The 21,507-nt window shown below is 45.7% G+C and overlaps 1 protein-coding gene across 3 annotated transcripts; it reads right to left on the bottom strand.

The window, feature by feature from the left end:
• Nucleotides 1-175: 175 nt before the first annotated feature.
• On the bottom strand, nt 176-20,464 carry LOC106566358 (protein LKAAEAR1). Of its 3 annotated transcripts, XM_014134291.2 has the most exons (4): nt 20,380-20,464; nt 19,740-20,100; nt 18,614-18,736; nt 9,688-10,383 (listed from the first exon to the last, which is right to left on the bottom strand). In XM_014134291.2, exons 2-4 carry the CDS (start codon nt 20,085-20,087, stop codon nt 10,324-10,326), a joined length of 531 nt encoding a protein of 176 aa, XP_013989766.1. In that variant the 5' UTR covers nt 20,088-20,100; nt 20,380-20,464; the 3' UTR covers nt 9,688-10,323. The 3 variants fall into 3 exon arrangements, with proteins under 3 accessions (XP_013989767.1, XP_013989766.1, XP_013989765.1); XM_014134292.2 differs by lacking the exons at nt 9,688-10,383; nt 20,380-20,464 and adding an exon at nt 176-959 and having other exon boundaries at nt 19,740-20,372; XM_014134290.2 differs by lacking the exon at nt 20,380-20,464 and having other exon boundaries at nt 19,740-20,372.
• Between the last annotated feature and the right edge of the window lie 1,043 nt (nt 20,465-21,507).

The following is a 21,507-nucleotide window of genomic DNA, read 5'->3' on the forward strand; positions in this document are numbered from 1 at the left end:
GTGTTTCATTTGTAGGAGGGGAAATATAGGCCATCATTTATAATGGACCTTAGAGAAAACACTGTGTGGTCTCATGTCGACCACATCCCACGTCATGTGATGTGTAGATTCAGCTGTTAATCAAATCACAGTTTATTCGTCACGTTCATAGGATAAAGGGTGCAAATGGTAACAGTGAAATGTTTACTTACAAGCTCTCAACAGTGCAGTACACTTTAAGAAAAAAATATTCACAAATATTCAATAAAAAAGTAGTAAAAAAAATAGTATTGTATTGTATACACAATAAGAAAATACAGTATAAAATGAAATGTGCTTAATAAATTGAAATGAATGAATAATGCAATTAGATATAGGCAATGTTTAATTCCATCCTTTATAAATCTCAGCAGTCATTACAGTACAAGTAGATTCATTCTTACACTTTACTTATTCATTGGATATGATTTATCTGCTGACTGTCACATAGACTTACATACCAGAAATACAAAAATGTTTAAATATACAGAACCAAAAATATAAACGCAACACGCAACAATTTCAACGACTTCAATGAGTTACAGTACCAGTTCATATAAGGAAATCAGTCATTTTAAAATAAATTCATTAGGCCCTAATCTATGGATTTCACATGTCTGGGCAGGGGCGCAGACGTTGACTGTTCATTTATCTACCATAAGCTTTCTTCCAACGTCGTTTTAGAGAATTTGTCAATACGTCAAACCAGACTCGCACCCCGAAGACCCCGTGTAACCACAGGGGTGCCAGGCCCAGCCAATCAGAACAAGTTTTTCCCCAACAAAAGGGCTTTCTTTATTACAGATATAAACACTCCTCAGTTTCATCGGCTGCCCAGGTGGCTAGTCTCAGACGATCCCGCAGGTTAAAGAAGCCAGATGTGGAAGTCCTGGGCTGGTGTGGTTACACGTGGTCTTCGGGTTGTGAGTCCTAAATTATTTCTTATTAAAAATAAAAGAAACAATCATGTCCAATGATACACTGTGCTAACCTAGATATCTCCAGAGTCATATAGTGTATTTAGAGAGTTGAGCCAACTCTAGACATTCAATAGACCAGCCTGGTTGCCAGTCTGTTTAGAAAACATTCCACTCCTTGTAGGCCTACTCCTTGACAAGGACTGGAATGTTATCTAAAAATACTGTCAACCAGGCTAGACATCCAGTTACATAACATCATTTAAATAATATAAAATGTATTCTATTGCCATGTTATGTTAATGGTATGCTAATATTGGTGCCATAGAATTTTACAATGTCATGTTAAATCAAAATCAAATTAAGAAAAATGGTCACATGCGTCGAATACAACACGTGAGATTTCACCCAACAGTGAAATGCTTACTTACAAGCCCTTAACCAACAATGCAGTTTTTAGAAAAATACCTTACAAAATAAGAAATAAAAGTAACAAATAATTAAAGAACAGTAGTAAAATTCACAATAGCGAGTCTATATACAAGGGGAGTCAATGTGGTACAGAGTCAATGTGCGGGGGCACCCAGTTAGTCGAGGTAATTGAGGTAATATATACATGTAGGTAGAGTTATTAAAGTGACTTATGCATAGATAATAACACATCATAATGCAGAAACCTCAATGTCCCAACTCTGTAAACCCATGACTCTGGACAGCTCTATATGAAGCTGGGCTGACTTACAAAATGACTGTTATTAAGGGTGTTATTTCTGAAAGCCATAACTGGTGAAACAGAGAGTAAAACACGTCCTCTCCTTTTCCACCGACTCGCTCTCTCTAATACAACTGTTGTGAAAACACAGTTAAGCTTGTTATCAATATGACACATCATTCAGTGCAACATATAAATGCAATCTCTCTCTCTCTCGTGGTTTGATAGGTCGGCAGGTAGCCTAGCGGTTAGAGCGTTGGGCCTTGTAACCGAAAGGTCGCTGGTTTAAATTTCCACAAGGTGTTGATCAACCGTTGAACGAGACACTTAAAACCCTAATTTGCTCCAGGGACTATGCTAAGGCTGATCCTGTAAAAACAGGGGTGTCAAACTCATTCCACGAAGAGCCGAGTGTCTGCGTGGTTTTTTGTTTCGTCCTTTTCAATGAAGACCTAGACAACCAGGTGGGGGGAGTTCCTTACTTAATTAGTGGCCTTAATTCACCAATAAAGTATAAGGGTGGAGCAAACACCAGCAGACACTTGGCCCTCCTTGGAATGAGTTTGACGTGTTGTAAAACAATACATTTCACCAATACAGTTTCAGTGATAATAAACAACAAATAATAATAAACTGTGTTATTTTTATTTTTTTATATAACCATTCCATTTATTACATTTTAGCCAATATAATGAGCCTGTCTGCCGATATGTCCACATACCAGCCACCGCTGACACACTTGCACACACACAAGAACACACGCACACACACACGCACGCACGCACGCACGCACACACACACACACACACACACACACACAACCCATGCACACACCCATCCACACACACACACACACACACACACACACACACACACACACACACACACACACACACACACACACACACACACACACACACACACACACACACACACACGAGTCCATGGTGTCCTTAAAGTGACAGTGAGGAGAGAGAGAAGACGAGTGGAATGATGTCCCCACCATGTTACTTTTAGGTGTTAAAATACATTTTATCAAGCAGCAGGTAGCCTATCAGTTCCAGAATTCGGACGGTAACCGAAAAGTCACTAGTTCGAAACCCTGATCTGACAAGGTGAAACATCTGCCCATGTGCCCTTGAGCAAGGCACACAACTCTAATGGCTCCTTGGTGGCCGTTGATTTAAAAAAAAAAACATTTTTAGTCATTTAGCAGACGCTCTTATCCAGAGCAGTGAATAGTGAGAGTAGTGAATGCATACATTTCATTAAAAAAACTTCCCGTACTGGTCCCCCGTGGGAATCGAACCCACAGCCCTGGCGTTGCAAACACCATGCTCTACCAACTGAGCCACACGGGACCCTTTGGTCATGGCTGTAACCTGGCTGTGAGCCCACTCTCGAGGAGCCTCACAGCAACAAAGAGGAGGAGGAGGAGCCTCACAGCCACATAGAGGAGGAGGAGCCTCACAGCCACAAAGAGGAGGAGGAGGAGCCTCACAGCCACATAGAGGAGGAGGAGCCTCACAGCCACAAAGAGGTGGAGGAGGAGCCTCAAAGGAGGAGGAGGAGCCTCACAGCCACAAAGAGGAGGAGGAGCCTCACAGCCACATAGAGGAGGAGGAGGAGCCTCACAGCCACAAAGAGGAGGAGGAGGAGCCTCACAGCCACAAAGAGGAGGAGGAGGAGCCTCACGGCCACAAAGAGGAGGAGGAGGAGCCTCACAGCCACATAGAGGAGGAGGAGGAGCCTCACAGCCACAAAGAGGAGGAGGAGCCTCACAGCCACATAGAGGAGGAGGAGCAGCCTCACAGCCACAAAGAGGAGGAGGAGGAGCCTCACAGCCACATAGAGGAGGAGGAGGAGCCTCACAGCCACAAAGAGGAGGAGGAGGAGACTCACAGCCACATAGAGGAGGAGGAGGAGCCTCACAGCCACATAGAAGAGGAGGAGGAGCCTCACAGCCACATAGAGGAGGAGGAGGAGCCTCACAGCCACATAGAAGAGGAGGAGGAGCCTCACAGCCACATAGAGGAGGAGGAGCTTCACAGCCACATAGAGGAGGAGGAGCCTCACAGCCACATAGAGGAGGAGGAGGAGCCTCACAGCCACATAGAGGAGGAGGAGCTTCACAGCCACATAGAAGAGGAGGAGGAGCCTCACAGCCACATAGAGGAGGAGGAGCTTCACAGCCACATAGAGGAGGAGGAGGAGCCTCACAGCCACATAGAGGAGGAGGAGAGCTTCACAGCCACATAGAGGAGGAGGAGGAGCCTCACAGCCACATAGAAGAGGAGGAGGAGCCTCACAGCCACATAGAGGAGGAGGAGCTTCACAGCCACATAGAGGAGGAGGAGCCTCACAGCCACATAGAGGAGGAGGAGGAGCCTCACAGCCACATAGAGGAGGAGGAGCTTCACAGCCACATAGAGGAGGAGGAGCCTCACAGCCACATAGAGGAGGAGGAGGAGCCTCACAGCCACATAGAGGAGGAGGAGACTAACAGCCACAAAAAGGAGGAGGAGGAGACTAACAGCCACAAAGAGGAGGAGGAGCCTCACAGCAACAAAGAGGAGGAGGAGGAGCCTCACAGCGACATAGAGGAGGAGGAGGAGCCTCACAGCTACATAGAGGAGGAGGAGCCTCACAGCCACATAGAGGAGGAGGAGCCTCTCAGCCACATAGAGGAGGAGGAGGAGCCTCACAGCCACATAGAGGAGGAGGAGCTTCACAGCCACATAGAGGAGAAGGAGGAGCCTCACAGCCACAAAAAGGAGGAGGAGCCTCACAGCCACATAGAGGAGGAGGAGGAGCCTCACAGCCACATAGAGGAGGAGGAGCTTCACAGCCACATAGAGGAGGAGGAGCCTCACAGCCACATAGAGGAGGAGGAGGAGCCTCACAGCCACATAGAGGAGGAGGAGACTAACAGCCACAAAAAGGAGGAGGAGGAGACTAACAGCCACAAAGAGGAGGAGGAGCCTCACAGCAACAAAGAGGAGGAGGAGGAGCCTCACAGCGACATAGAGGAGGAGGAGGAGCCTCACAGCTACATAGAGGAGGAGGAGCCTCACAGCCACATAGAGGAGGAGGAGCCTCTCAGCCACATAGAGGAGGAGGAGGAGCCTCACAGCCACATAGAGGAGGAGGAGCTTCACAGCCACATAGAGGAGAAGGAGGAGCCTCACAGCCACAAAAAGGAGGAGGAGCCTCACAGCCACATAGAGGAGGAGGAGGAGCCTCACAGCCACATAGAGGAGGAGGAGCCTCACAGCCACATAGAGGAGGAGGAGGAGCCTCACAGCCACATAGAGGAGGAGGAGGAGCCTCACAGCCACATAGAAGAGGAGGAGGAGCCTCACAGCCACAAAAAGGAGGAGGAGGAGACTAACAGCCACAAAGAGGAGGAGGAGCCTCACAGCCACATAGAAGAGGAGGAGGAGCCTCACAGCCACAAAAAGGAGGAGGAGGAGACTAACAGCCACAAAGAGGAGGAGGAGCCTCACAGCCACATAGAGCAGGAGGAGGAGTCTCACAGCCACAAAAAGGAGGAGGAGACTAACAGCCACAAAGAGGATGGGAGACTAACAGCCACAAAGAGGAGGAGGAGCCTCACATCCACATAGAGGAGGAGGAGCCTCACAGCCACAAAAAGGAGGAGGAGGAGACTAACAGCCACAAAGAGGAGGAGGAGCCTCACAGCAACAAAGAGGAGGAGGAGGAGCCTCACAGCCACATAGAGGAGGAGGAGGAGCCTCACAGCCACATAGAGGAGGAGGAGGAGCCTCACAGCCACATAGAGGAGGAGGAGGAGCCTCACAGCCACATAGAAGAGGAGGAGGAGCCTCACAGCCACAAAAAGGAGGAGGAGGAGACTAACAGCCACAAAGAGGAGGAGGAGCCTCACAGCCACATAGAGCAGGAGGAGGAGTCTCACAGCCACAAAAAGGAGGAGGAGGAGACTAACAGCCACAAAGAGGATGGGAGACTAACAGCCACAAAGAGGAGGAGGAGCCTCACAGCCACATAGAGGAGGAGGAGCCTCACAGCCACATAGAGGAGGAGGAGCCTCACAGCCACATAGAGGACGAGGAGGAGCCTCACAGCCACATAGAAGAGGAGGAGGAGCCTCACAGCCACATAGAGGAGGAGGAGGAGCCTCATAGCCACATAGAGGAGGAGGAGGAGCCTCTCAGCCACATGGAGGAGGAGCCTCACAGCCACATAGAGGAGGAGGAGGAGCCTCACAGCCACAAACCTCCACCCCACTATAACCTCCACCCCACTATAACCTCTACCTCTACCCCACTATAACCTCCACCCCACTATAACCTCCACCCCACTACAACCTCCACCCCACTATAACCTCCACCCCACTATAACCTTCATCCCACTATAACCTCTACCCCACTACAACCTCCACCCCACTATAAACTTCACCCCACTATAACCTCTACCCCACTATAACCTCTACCCCTCTATAACTACCCCACTACAACCTCCACCCACTATAACCTCCACCCCACTAAAGGCTCCACCCCACTACAACCTCCACCCCACTACAACCTCCACCCCACTACAACCTCCACCCCACTATAACCTCTACCTCCACCCCACTATAACCTCTACCCCACTATAACCTCTACCTCCACCCCATTATAACCTCCACCCCACTATAACCTCTACCCCACTATAACCTCCACCCCACTATAACCTCTACCCCACTATAACCTCCACCCCACTATAATCTCCACCCCACTATAACCTCCACCCCACTATAACCTCCACCCCACTACAACCTCCACCCCACTACAACCTCCACCCCACTATAACCTCCACCCCACTATAACCTTCATCCCACTATAACCTCTACCCCACTATAACCTCTCCCCCACTATAACCTCTACCTCCACCCCACTATAACCTCCACCCCACTATAACCTCTACCCAACTATAACCTCCACCCCACTATAACCTCCACCCCACTATAACCTCTACCCCACTGTAACCTCCACCCCACTATAATCTCCACCCCACTATTTCCTCCACCCCACTATAACCTCTCCCCCACTATAACCTCTACTTCCACCCCACTATAACCTCCGCCCCACTATAACCTCTACCCCACAATAACCTCTACCCCACAATAACCTCTACCCCACTATAACCTCCACCCCACTATAACCTCCACCCCACTATAACCTCTACCTCTACCCCACTATTACCTCCACCCCAATGTAACCTCCACCCCCCTATAACCACCAGCCCACTATAACCTCCACCCCACTATAACCTCCACCCTACTATAACCTCCACCCCACTATAACCACCACCCCACTATAACCTCCACCCCACTGTAACCTCTACCCCACTGTAACCTCCACCCCACTATAATCTCCACCCCACTATTTCCTCCACCCCACTATAACCTCTCCCCCACTATAACCTCTACTTCCACCCCACTATAACCTCCGCCCCACTATAACCTCTACCCCACAATAACCTCTACCCCACAATAACCTCCACCCCACTATAACCTCCACCCCACTATAACCTCTACCTCTACCCCACTATTACCTCCACCCCAATGTAACCTCCACCCCCCTTATAACCACCAGCCCACTATAACCTCCACCCCACTATAACCTCCACCCTACTATAACCTCCACCCCACTATAACCACCACCCCACTATAACCTCCACCCCACTATAACTCCCTCTGGCTCAGTTGGTAGAGCATGGTGTTTGCAATGGTGTTTGCAACACCAGGGTTGTGGGTTCGATTCCCACGGGGGGCCAATACGAGAAAGTAATATTTTTTTAAATGTATGAAATGAATTGAAATGTATGCATTCACTACTGTAAGTCGCTCTGGATAAGAGCGTCTGCTAAATGACTAAAATGTAAAAAATAACCTCCACCCCACTATAGCCTCCACCCCACTATAACCTAAATCTTTTTTAAGTCATCTTTATTTTAAATACTATTTTTTTTTTTACAACTGACTGCTAAATAAATATAACAGAAATCAACTACAGTTCACCCCTGTGTTGTAATTGCACACTACTACCACCAGAAAGCAGTATAACTCCTTGCAGTACTCAGTACTACCACCAGAGAGCAGTATAACACCATGCAGTACTAAGTACTACCACCAGAGAGCAGTATAACACCATGCAGCTCTCAGTACTACCACCAGAGAGCAGTATAACACCATGCAGTACTAAGTACTACCACCAGAGAGCAGTATAACACCATGCAGTACTCAGTACTACCACCAGAGAGCAGTATAACACCATGCAGTACTAAGTACTACCACCAGAGAGCAGTATAGCACCATGCAGCACTCAGTACTACCACCAGAGAGCAGTATAACACCACACAGTACTCAGTACTACCACAAGAGAGCAGTATAACACCACACAGTACTCAGTACTACCACCAGAGAGCAGTATAACACCATGCAGTACTCAGTACTACCACCAGAGAGCAGTATAACACCATGCAGTCCTCAGTACTACCACCAGAGGGCAGTATAACACCATGCAGTACTAAGTACTACCACCAGCGAGCAATATAACACCATGCAGTACTCAGTACTACCACCAGAGAGCAATATAACACCATGCAGTACTCAGTACTACCACCAGAGGGCAGTATAACACCATGTAGTACTCAGTACTACCACCAGAGAGCAGTATAACACCATGCAGTACTCAGTACTACCACCAGAGAGCAATATAACACCATGCAGTACTCAGTACTACCACCAGAGGGCAGTATAACACCATGCAGTACTCAGTACTACCACCAGAGAGCAATATAACACCATGCAGTACTAAGTACTACCACCAGAGAGCAGTATAACACCATGCAGTACTCAGTACTACCACCAGAGAGCAATATAACGCCATGCAGTACTCAGTACTACCACCAGAGAGCAGTATAACACCATGCAGTACTCAGTACTACCACCAGAGAGCAGTATAACGCCATGCAGTACTCAGTACTACCACCAGAGAGCAGTATAACACCATGCAGTACTCAGTACTACCACCAGAGGGCAGTATAACACCATGCAGTACTCAGTACTACCACCAGAGAGCAGTATACCTCTATGTTGGCTTCAGGGCTAAAAGCAGACAGGAGTATTACTATCAAAGTCAAACACTAGATGGCACTTGTATATCAATGTGTGTTTGTGTGTGTGTGTGTGTGTGTGTGTGTGTGTGTGTGTGTGTGTGTGTGTGTGTGTGTGTGTGTGTGTGTGTGTGTGTGTGTGTGTGTGTGTGTGTGTGTGTGTGTCGTGTGTGTGTGTGTGTGTGTGTGTGTGTGTGTGTGTGTGTGTGTGTGTGTGTGTGTGTGTGTGTTGTGTGTTCTGTCTCTCATGTTATGTATCCTGTCCATGATTTAATGTTTGGCTTCCTCTCTTCAGCCATGCAGACAACCATTACGATAACATCACGTTTCTAATGTCCACCAGATCAACAGAAATGAAGGTAATGATTAGGTCTGTATGCAGAGAGAGAGAGAGAGAGAGAGAGCGAGAGAGAGAGAGACAGAGACAGAGAGAGAGAAAGGCCGCCGTAGGCAGACATGTCTCTCAAGAGAAGACAGGCCATATGCACATTGCCCACAAAATGTGGTGGAAACTGACCTGCACTTCCTAACCTCCTGCCAAATGTATGACCATATTAGAGACACATATTTCCCTCAGATTATAAAGATCCACAAAGAATTTGAAAACAAACCCAATTTTGATAAACTCCCATATCTACTGGGTGAAATACCACAGTGTGCCATCACAGCAGCAAGATGTGTGTCCTGTTGCCACAAGAAAAGGTCAACCAGTGAAGAACAAACACCATTGTAAATACAACTCATATTTATGTTTATTTATGTTCCCTTTTGTACTTTAACTATTTGTACATTGTTACAACACTGTATATATACATAATATGACATTTGTAATGTCTTTATTCTTTTGAAACTTCTGTATATGTAATGTTTACTGTTCATTTTTATTGTTTATTTCACTTTTGTATATTATCTACCTCACTTGCTTTGGCAATGTTAACATATGTTTCCCATGCCAATAAAGCCCCTTGAATTGAATTGAGACAGAGAGAGAGAGAGAGAGAAGCTCTAGTGGACATGAGGTCTCCTCAATGGATGAGTCCCACATGGCACCCTATTCCCTATTCCCACTACCATAGGGCCCTGGTCTAAAGTAGTGCACTACCCTATGGGCCCTGGTCTAAAGTAGTGTACTACCCTATGGGCCCTGGTCTAAAGTAGTGCACTACCCTATGGGCCCTGGTCTAAAGTAGTGCACTACCCTATGGGCCCTGGTCTAAAGTAGTGCACTACCCTATGGGCCCTGGTCTAAATTAGAGCACTATAAAGGGAATAGGGGGCCATTTGAGGGACAATGTTCTCCAGGAGGCTTCCACAGCAAGCCAGCCGGTTATCAGCAGCAGAAGCAAACCAACTGCAGCAGTAATGGAGAAAGGGTTGTTTAGAAACTTCTAGGTGCTTGTTAGATGTAGTAGTGTTTGGAGGCTTTTGAAACTGCAAGAAAATGCCAGAACAGTTTCTATGAAACCGGTGCAGAAAATTGAAATGACAGTTCCCTTTTTGTTAAAAGTCAAAGCAGAGGACAGCAGGTCTCAACTCTCAACGGCGGGTTATCGTCAATCCTTTCTCGTCGTCTAGGATCTCCTCGACTCGCTTTCTCTGTGTAGAGAGAAAAATAATATGAAGATGGGAAGAACTACCAGGCAGAGAGAGAAAGAGAGAGAGAGAAAGAAAGAGAGAGCGAGTGAGAGGTAGAGGGAGGGAGATAGAGAGAGAGAGAGCTAGACAGAGAGAGAGATAGAGGGAGAGAGAGCGAGACACAGCGAGAGAGACAGAGGTAGAGAGAGAGAGAGAGAGATGGAGAACAAGAGAGAGAACAAGAGAGAGAGAGACTTTGAGGGAGAGAATCATCTTTCGAGACCCACATCTGTCTGACAACAGCTGATAATCAGCTGAGGGGATGCGCTGTGCCAAACTGAACAAATTATGGAAATCAACAGGAAAGAGAGAGAGAGAGAGAGAGAGAGAGGTGAGAGAGAGAGAGAGAGAGAGAGAGAGAGAGGGCGAGAGAGAGAGAGAGGGTGAGAGAGGGCGAGAGAGAGAAAGGGCGAGAGGGCGAGAGAGAGAGAGGGCGGGAGAGAGAGAGAGAGAGAGAGCGAGAGAGAGTGAGTGAGTGAGAGGTAGAAAGGGTGAGAGAGAGAGAGAGAGAGAGAGGTGAGAGAGAGAGAGAGAGAGAGAGAGAGAGAGGGCGAGAGAGAGAGAGTGAGAGAGGGCGAGAGAAAGGGCCAGAGGGCGAGAGAGAGGGCGAGAGAGAGAGAGAGAGAGAGAGAGAGAGAGAGAGCGAGTGAGTGAGTGAGTGAGTGAGTGAGTGAGTGAGTGAGTGAGTGAGTGAGTGAGTGAGTGAGAGGTAGAGAGGGTGAGAGAGAGAGAGAGAGAGCGAGAGGGCGAGCGAGAGAGAGAGGGCGAGAGAGAGCGAGAGAGAGAGAGAGAGAGAGAGAGGGAGAGAGAGAGAGAGAGCGAGAGCGAGTGAGTGAGAGAGAGGTAGAGAGGGTGAGAGAGAGAGAGGGAGAGCGAGAGAGAGAGAGAGAGAGAGAGGGCGAGAGAGAGAGAAAGAGGGCGAGAGAGAGAGGTGAGAGAGAGAGGGCAGAGAGAGAGAGAGAGAGAGAGAGAGAGAGAGAGAGAGAGAGAGAGAGAGAGAGAGAGCGAGTGAGTGAGAGGTAGAGAGGGTGAGAGAGACAGGGCAAGAGAGAGAGAGAGAGAGAGAGAGAGAGGGCGAGAGAGAGAGAGAGAGGGCGAGAGAGAGAGGGCGAGAGAGAGAGCGAGTGAGTGAAAGGTAGAGAGGGTGAGAGAGAGGGCGAGAGAGAGAGGGAGAGAGAGAGAGAGAGAGAGAGAGAGAGAGAAAGAAAGAGGGCAAGAGAGAGAGTGAGAGGGCGAGAGAGAGAGAGAGCGAGTGAGTGAAAGGTAGAGAGGGTGAGAGAGAGAGGGCGAGAGAGAGGGCGAGAGAGAGAGGGCGAGAGAGAGAGAGAGAGAGAGAGAGAGAGAGCGAGGGCGAGAGAGAGAGAGAGAGAGAGAGAGAGAGAAAAACAAGTTTTAAAAAAACAGAATGCATACTGTAGAGCTTAAGCCCGGGGAGACCGCCGTGACAACCCTTAATGATGAGTTCGTAGTGCACAAAACATCCTGCCACACAGGATTCTCTTGCCTTGTTGTCATAGTATCCCCATTCTCCTCTCGTCCTCCACATCCCCCTCTCATCCCTCCAAATCAAATGTATTCATGAAACCCTTTTTACATCAGTATTTATGAAACCGTTTTTTTTTACAAGTGCTTACACAGAAACCCACCCTAAAATTCACGTTTGACTAGGATTAAGCTCCTAGAAAGGCAGGAACCTAGGAAGAAACCAAGCTTTCCCTCTGTCTGCCTCTCCTCCTCCTCCCATCCACACAGGCTTCTCTGGCCTTGCTGTCACAGTACCCCCCCCTCCGGTCACATTTTGTTTAGCATTCTTCTTCTGGTAAACCAAAAGAATAGTTAAACACGTCCACACATACCCACACGTATACTCACACACACCACCCACACATAAACAATAGTACCTTTAACATTCCACTCCATGTACTTCGTGTCATATGCCGTTTGTCTTATACAGAGTGTAAGAGCTCAATAGAGAGACTGGCAAACCACACAGACACACACACACACACACACACACACACACACACACACACACACACACACACACACACACACACACACACACACACACACACACACACACACACACACACACACACACACACACACACACACACACACACACACACACACACACACACACACACACAGACACACACACAGACACACACACACACACGGAGATAGGAGGTCCTTGTAGAACCGTCTGTGTGACTAATGTCTCTGTATGTCAGTGAAATGTGGTCAGCATGCTGCCAAGTTTCACCTGTCTGTCACTGTTCAATTTCCATATTTACATTTTCTAAAGTTCCTCGGCTTTAGAAAATGTGGAATACATCATAGTTATTCACATTCAAATCAAAGTCATTCACATTCCCTTCTCTTCACCTGCTGAGCTGAGATATTTTAAATGCCTTTCTCTCTCTCCTTTCTCTCTCTTTCTCTGTCTCTCCTTTCTCTGTCTCTCCTTTCTTTCTCCGCTTTCACTGTCTCCCCTTTCTCTGTCTCCCCTTTCTCTGTCTCTACCTTCTCTGTATTTCTCTGGTCTCTACTTTCTCTGTCTCTCCTTTCTCTGTCTCCCCTTTCTGTCTCTGCTTTCACTGTCTCCCCTTTCTCTGTCTCTACCATCTCTGTATTTCTCTGTCTCTCCTTTCTCTTTCTCTCCTTTCTCTCTCTGCTTTCACTGTCTCCCCTTTCTCTGTCTCTACCATCTCTGTATTTCTCTGTCTCTCCTTTCTCTTTCTCTCCTTTCTCTCTCTGCTTTCACTGTCTCCCCTTTCTCTGTCTCTACCATCTCTGTATTTCTCTGTCTCTCCTTTCTCTTTCTCTCCTTTCTCTCTCTGCTTTCACTGTCTCCCCTTTCTCTGTCTCTACCATCTCTGTATTTCTCTGTCTCTCCTTTCTCTTTCTCTCCTTTCTCTCTCTGCTTTCACTGTCTCCCCTTTCTCTGTCTCTCCTTTCTCTTTCTCTCCTTTCTCTCTCTGCTTTCTCTGTCTCTACTTTCTCTGTCTCCCCTTTCTCTTTCTCTCCTTTCTCTATATTTCTCTGTTTCTCCTTTCTCTCTCTCCCCTTTCCCTGTATTTGTCTGTCTCTCCTTTCACTGTCTTCCTTCCTGTCTCTGTCTGTCTTCCCCCCTCTCTCTCCCTCTCCCTTTGTCTTTCCCTCTCTATCCATTAATTTCAATGTATTAGCATGACGTACAGTCAGGGAAAAAAGTATTTGATCCCCTGCTGATTTTGTACGTTTGCCCACTGACAAAGAAATGATCAGTCTATAATTTTAATGGTAGGTTTATTTGAACAGTGAGAGACAGAATATCAATCAAAAAAATCCAGGAAAACGCATGTCAAAAATGTTATAAAATTATTTGCATTTTAATGAGGGAAATAAGTATTTGACCCCTATGCAAAACATGACTTAGTACTTGGTGGCAAAACCCTTGTTGGCAATCACAGAGGTCAGACGTTTCTTGTAGTTGGCCACCAGGTTTGCACACATCTCAGGAGGGATTTTTTGGGGGTCACTGTATTTTAGATGTTTCCAAAAACTGAATTGCTTTAAAAAAAAAAATAGTATTATTAGTGGATATTGGCCTAATTCTGCCCTGCATGCATTGTTTATAGTTTTCCTCTGGACATGTAGGAGACTCTTACAGAACTCTGCATGCAGGGTTTCAATGGGGTGTTTGTCCCATTGCAAGTGGACCCCACACCTCACTGCCATAATGTGCATATTGCTCTCTCTCCATCTCAGGCTCTGTCCCTCCTCTCTCTCTCTCTCTCCGTCTCACCCTCTGTCCCTCCTCTCTCTCTCCATCTCACCCTCTGTCCATCCTCTCTCTCTCTTTTTCACCCTCTGTCTCTCCTCTCTCTCTGTCTCACCCTCTGTCCCTCCTCTCTCTCCGTCTCACCCTCTGTCTCTCTCCGTCCCTCCTCTCTCTCTCTCTCTCTCTCTGTCTCACCCTCTGTCTCTCCTGGTATCTACAGCCCTGACAGTGGTGGCAGGCCTTTGATCGGTAACATCAGTAGTGTTGTGACTCATTAAGAAGACTGTCAACTCAGGTGTAGCCTCCAGAGTGCTGTGTGTACATGCGTGTGTATCACTTATCATATCAACACTGAGACAGAACAGAAATAACAGAAATAACAAACATCTTGATGTAATCTTCCCATACAGAAATGTGCACCTCATTTGACTTGATGTAATCTTCCCATACAGACATGTGTACCTCATTTGACTTGATGTAATCTTCCCAGACATGTGTACCTCATTTGACTTGATGTAATCTTCCCATACAGACATGTGTACCTCATTTGACTTGATGTAATCTTCCCATACAGACATGTGTACCTCATTTGACTTGATGTAATCTTCCCAGACACGTGTACCTCATTTGACTTGATGTAATCTTCCCAGACAGAAATGTGTACCTCATTTGACTTGATGTAATCTTCCCAGACACGTGTACCTCATTTGACTTGATGTAATCTTCCCAGACACGTGTACCTCATTTGACTTGATGTAATCTTCCCAGACACGTGTACCTCATTTGACTTGATGTAATCTTCCCAGACATGTGTACCTCATTTGACTTGATGTAATCTTCCCAGACACGTGTACCTCATTTGACTTGATGTAATCTTCCCAGACACGTGTACCTCATTTGACTTGATGTAATCTTCCCAGACACGTGTACCTCATTTGACTTGATGTAATCTTCCCAGACGCGTGTACCTCATTTGACTTGATGTAATCTTCCCAGACAGACATGTGTACCTCATTTGAATGCAAATCATCAAAGACAAGACGAGGGAATTCAGTTAAAAGACTCAGTAAAAAGTGGCAATAAAAATCTGTCAGTTTAAGCGAGAGACATCTTTTTTCATTGGATGTGTCTGAATCCATCACATCCACCGATGTAAGACTTCTGCATCTGTGGTGAAAGGTAGCAGAGCTGGAGCGGTGTTTGTCAGACCATGAGACATCTGGTGAAAGGTGACAGAGCTAGAGCGGAGTTTGTCAGACCAGGAGACATCCCATCTGTGGTGAAAGGTAGCAGAGCTAGAGAGGAGTTTGTCAGACCAGGAGACATATGTGATGAAAGGTGACAGAACTAGAGCGGTCTTCTCACGAAAACATCTGTAGCTGCCTACATACTATTATGATGTTGCGTTCTACGACCCCCACAAGTGTCACTTGTCTGAAGTCGGTAACGCTGATGTGCCAACTTCTGTCTGTAGCGTCCGAACCGTTTGAGCTGCAAACTAATATGACTCTAACGAACAAGATGGTGTTCTCCGTTTTTGGTAGCCAATACAAAACAAAGGGAAGCATGGAGGTAGTTCTCTGTTTTGGTAACCCATACAAATGAATGGAAGCATGGAGGTAGTTATCCGTTTTGGTAACCCATACAAACAAAGGAAAGCATGGAGGTAGTTCTCTGTTTTGGTAACCCATACAAATGAATGGAAGCATGGAGGTAGTTCTCCGTTTTGGTAACCCATACAAATGAAGGGAAGCATGGAGATAGTTATCCGTTTTGGTAACCCATACAAACGAAGGGAAGCATGGAGGTAGGTCTCCGTTTTGGTAACCCATACAAATGAATGGAAGCATGGAGGTAGTTATCCGTTTTGGTAACCCATACAAATGAATGGAAGCATGGAGGTAGTTATCTGTTTTGGAAACCCATACAAATGAATGGAAGCATGGAGGTAGTTCTCCATTTTGGTAACCCATACAAATGAATGGAAGCATGGAGGTAGGTCTCCGTTTTGGTAACCCATACAAATGAATGGAAGCATGGAGGTAGTTCTCTGTTTCGGTAACCCATACAAAACGAATGGAAGCATGGAGGTAGTTCTCTGTTTTGGTAACCCATACAAAACGAATGGAAGCATGGAGGTAGTTCTCTGTTTTGGTAAACCATACAAAACAAAGGGAAGCATGGAGGTAGTTCTCCGTGTTGGTAACCCATACAAATGAATGGAAGCATGGAGGTAGTTATCCGTTTTGGTAACCCATACAAACAAAGGAAAGCATGGAGGTAGTTCTCTGTTTTGGTAACCCATACAAATGAATGGAAGCATGGAGGTAGTTCTCCGTTTTGGTAACCCATACAAATGAAGGGAAGCATGGAGGTAGTTATCCGTTTTGGTAACCCATACAAACGAAGGGAAGCATGGAGGTAGGTCTCCGTTTTGGTAACCCATACAAATGAATGGAAGCATGGAGGTAGTTATCCGTTTTGGTAACCCATACAAATGAATGGAAGCATGGAGGTAGTTATCTGTTTTGGAAACCCATACAAATGAATGGAAGCATGGAGGTAGTTCTCCATTTTGGTAACCCATACAAATGAATGGAAGCATGGAGGTAGGTCTCCGTTTTGGTAACCCATACAAATGAATGGAAGCATGGAGGTAGTTCTCTGTTTCGGTAACCCATACAAAACGAATGGAAGTATGGAGGTAGTTCTCTGTTTTGGTAACCCATACAAAACGAATGGAAGCATGGAGGTAGATCTCTGTTTTGGTAAACCATACAAAACAAAGGGAAGCATGGAGGTAGTTCTCCGTGTTGGTAACCCATACAAATTAATGGAAGCATGGAGGTAGTTCTCCGTGTTGGTAACCCATACAAATGAATGGAAGCATGGAGGTAGTTCTCTGTTTTGGTAAACCATACAAAACAAAGGGAAGCATGGAGGTAGTTCTCCGTTTTGGTAACCCATACAAATGAATGGAAGCATGGAGGTAGTTCTCCGTGTTGGTAACCCATACAAATGAATGGAAGCATGGAGGTAGAACTCTGTTTTGGTAACCCATACAAACGAAAGGAAGCATGGAGGTAGTTTTCCGTTTTGGTAACCCATACAAATGAAGGGAAGCATGGAGGTAGTTCTCTGTTTTGGTAACCCATACAAACGAATGGAAGCATGGAGGTTGGTCTCCGTTTTAGTAACCCATACAAATTAATGGAAGCATGGAGGTAGGTCTCCGTTTTGGTAACCCATACAAATGAATGGAAGCATGGAGGTAGTTATCCGTTTTGGTAACCCATACAAATGAAGGGAAGCATGGAGGTAGTTATCCGTTTTGGTAACCCATACAAATGAATGGAAGCATGGAGGTAGGTCTCCGTTTTGGTAACCCATACAAATGAATGGAAGCATGGAGGTAGTTATCCGTTTTGGTAACCCATACAAATGAATGGAAGCATGGAGTTAGTTATCTGTTTTGGAAACCCATACAAATGAATGGAAGCATGGAGGTAGTTCTCCATTTTGGTAACCCATACAAATGAATGGAAGCATGGAGGTAGGTCTCCGTTTTGGTAACCCATACAAATGAATGGAAGCATGGAGGTAGTTCTCTGTTTCGGTAACTCATACAAAACGAATGGAAGCATGGAGGTAGTTCTCTGTTTTGGTAACCCATATAAAACGAATGGAAGCATGGAGGTAGTTCTCTGTTTTGGTAAACCATACAAAACAAAGGGAAGCATGGAGGTAGTTCTCTGTTTTGGTAACCCATACAAATTAATGGAAGCATGGAGGTAGTTCTCCGTGTTGGTAACCCATACAAATGAATGGAAGCATGGAGGTAGTTCTCTGTTTTGGTAAACCATACAAAACAAAGGGAAGCATGGAGGTAGTTCTCCGTTTTGTTAACCCATACAAATGAATGGAAGCATGGAGGTAGTTATCTGTTTTGTTAACCCATACAAACGAATGGAAGCATAGAGGTAGTTTTGTGTCAACAGAAATAAGGGGTTAAATATGTGTACAAACAAACTAACATATGTCCTGATCTTTCTTTTATCTCCTAGATATAGGACAGACACTTCAAAACCTTATTCCTTATTATCATTTTTCGGAGTGTATTTTTTGCCATTTATGAGTGTGTTTTTAAAAAAAAATGTTTTTTCATTCCTAAATGGGTCCTAAAATACTAAATCAAATAGCAAAATGACCCATGGTATGACCATCTTAAAACAATTCCATATGTCAGTGTAGTACCCCCAATGGCTTAGACTGTCAGAGCTATTATACACAGAGGCTCCTTCCTGCAGCTCACACACACACACACACACACACACACACACACACACACACACACACACACACACACATAGGAGGGATGGAGATATGGAGGGAAGAGGTTTGGGAGGGAGGGGCTGTTTAACCCACCTGCAGTTTGTCCAGACAATCGATGGTATTTATCTTGCTTTCCTCCGTTGGCAGCAGCAACTCAAGACGGACGGCGGTCTGGGCGCTGGACTGGCACGAAATCATTAGATTGATTTCCTGGGTCTGCATGGACGGATAGACGGATGGAGGGATGGATGGGTGGGGGGGGTGGAGGGACGGATCGATGGAGGGAGGGAGGGAGATATGCACAAACAGGGAAACATAGTATTCAGGTCCATGGAGCAGAGACCTTGAAGTATTGTGGTTCAGACCTCACGGAGTAGAGACCTTTTAGTATTGTGGTTCAGGCCCAGTAATTGACATCATAATGATTGATAATACCACTCTGGTGAAGAGGGAGAGCAGCGGAAGGGTAAACAAACAATTACAATAGAATAGGATAATAGGCTTACATGTTTCTCACATGAAACTTCTACAGTGGATTTCTAGTATGCTAGCTTCATTGTTATTGTGTGCAGAGGGGAATTATAGCCTAGCAAATTATAATGGAGCAGTTCAATTAATCTTAATTTAAAAATGTTTTTAAAAATACTATGTGAATATGATGACAAGAGGTGCTTCCTAAATTAGATTGATTTCCTCGGTCTGCACGGAGGGATGGATTGAGATATGCACAGACAGGGAAACATATTATTCAGACCTCATGGAGCGGAAGCCAATTAGTGATGTGGTTCAGGTCCAGTAATTGACATCATGACATCATAATTAAGAGGGATGGCAGAGGAAGAGGAAGAGAAAAAAAACAGAAGATAATTGACTTCTTACCACAGGAACTTCTAAACGTGGATTTAAAAGTAGGCTTGTGTGTACAGTCAAAGCATGACAAGAAGCAGTTACATCGATGTGAATAAAAAAAACCTATGTGTGCATATGGAGACAGACGGCACCCTATTCCATATCATTCTGTGTATGAGACAACTTTTGATCAGGGGCCCATAGGAATATTGTCAAAATAAGGGGCACTATATATATATATATATATATATATGGCACCCTATTATATACATACACACACACATATATATATATATATATATATATATATATATATATATATATAATAGGGTGCCGTTTTGGACCAGAACGAGGAGGAGGACATTCTTACCCTCATATTCCGATACTGCAGTCTCATCTGTCGAACTCTGTTACGGGCTTCCGCGGCCTTCAGCTGTCCTATGATCAGGTCTTGCCGTCTCTTCTCTTCCTCGTCCCTGTCGTCGCAGTGATGATGACCGACGGGTGTTTGTCTCTTCCCCCCGGCTGCGGAAGACTCCCAGGCGGACACCCGCTGCCGAGACATCGCCATCCAGGTCTTCGCCTCTTTCGGCGGCTCCTCGTAGGCCAGGTACCGGGCCCGCTGCTGCGGACACATCCGCTTCACATCCTCTTTAGTCGCGCTTGATCTCCTCCGGTTGCCACAGGTGCTGGGCTTATTGTCACTTTTTGACGACATATCGATAGGCCTACTGGTATCAAAATGAATAGGTATATCTTACCAAATACAATTTTGACAGTTTGTTTGCTACTTTTTTGAAATGTTGCATATTTTTAAAAACATTGTTGTTTCCACAACAATGTAACGAACTGTTGATACAGTAGCCAGTAGCCAGGTCAGCTACAGAGTAGTAATCACAAAACTGCACTCAATGTCAACATGTATCCTCACGTTAAGTTCAGTAAAAACGCGAGAGATACACTAATTTCATCAACGCATTTCAAGAAAAGTATTGAATTGTTGTTCTAACCTTTTCAGAGAGAGAGAGAGAGAGAGAGAGAGAGGGGGATAATGAAGTTGAGATCACACACAGGGCGCCATGTTGTTTACTGCCGTTGTCATAGAAGCACGCCGTGGCTAAAACGCTTCCGCATTGCGTGCAGCGCTGCTGTGACAAACTGTCTAGTTGGACGCTGATATGGACTTTTGATAAAGTACATTTTGTTGTTGTTGTTGTTGTTGTCATGAGCGATAAAAATAGGATTGATCTATTAGCTTTTCTTCTTTGTGTCTGTTGTGGAGGCACCTTTGTAGTGAAATTAGACTCAGTGTGGAGGTGCATGCAGGTTAGGGTAATTAACATAACAGGTTAGGATAATTAACATAACAGGTTAGGATAATTAACATAGCAGATTAGGATAATTAACGTAGCAGGTTAATGTAGCAGGTTAGGATAATTTAAGTAGAAGGTTAGTCGAATTAAAGTAGCAATTTAGGAAAATTAACAAGGCAGGTTAAGATAATTAGGTTAAGGTTAGGAAAAGGGTTAGGTTTTGCTTTAGCTAAAATGCTACAACTGTAAATACAATTCTAAAACACACAATAAATACAAATAAGAAATAAGAAGAACACAGAAAGTAAGAAGCTACATACAGGGTCAGTTCCAACACCATATTGACAATGTGCAGGGATACTGGCGTGATGGAGGTTGATATGTATAGGGGGAAGGGGACAGGGATACTGGAGTGATGGAGGTAGATATGTATAGGGGGAAGGGGACAGGGATACTGGAGTAATGGAGGTAGATATGTAAAGGGGGAAGGGGACAGGGATACTGGAGTGATGGAGGTAGATATGTATAGGGGGAAGGGGACAGGGATACTGGAGGGATGGAGGTAGATATGTATAGGGGGAAGGGGACAGGGATACTGGAGTAATGGAGGTAGATATGTAAAGGGGGAAGGGGACAGGGATACTGGAGTGATGGAGGTAGATATGTATAGGGGGAAGGGGACAGGGATACTGGAGTAATGGAGGTAGATATGTAAAGGGGGAAGGGGACAGGGATACTGGAGTGATGGAGGTAGATATGTATAGGGGGAAGGGGACAGGGATACTGGAGGGATGGAGGTAGATATGTAAAGGGGGAAGGGGACAG

This window comes from Salmo salar, chromosome ssa13 (assembly GCF_905237065.1).
Source record: "Salmo salar chromosome ssa13, Ssal_v3.1, whole genome shotgun sequence".
NCBI lineage: Eukaryota > Metazoa > Chordata > Actinopteri > Salmoniformes > Salmonidae > Salmo > Salmo salar.

Coding starts and splice junctions, on each gene's coding strand:
- LOC106566358 (XM_014134291.2), bottom strand. CDS start 20,087: ATGTCGTCAAAAAGTGACAATAAGCCCAGCACCTGTGGCAACCGGAGG. Junction 18,737..19,739: donor TGCAGTATCGGAATATGAGG/GTAAGAATGTCC, acceptor CCGTCCATGCAG/ACCCAGGAAATCAATCTAAT. Junction 10,384..18,613: donor ATTGTCTGGACAAACTGCAG/GTGGGTTAAACA, acceptor CTCTCTACACAG/AGAAAGCGAGTCGAGGAGAT.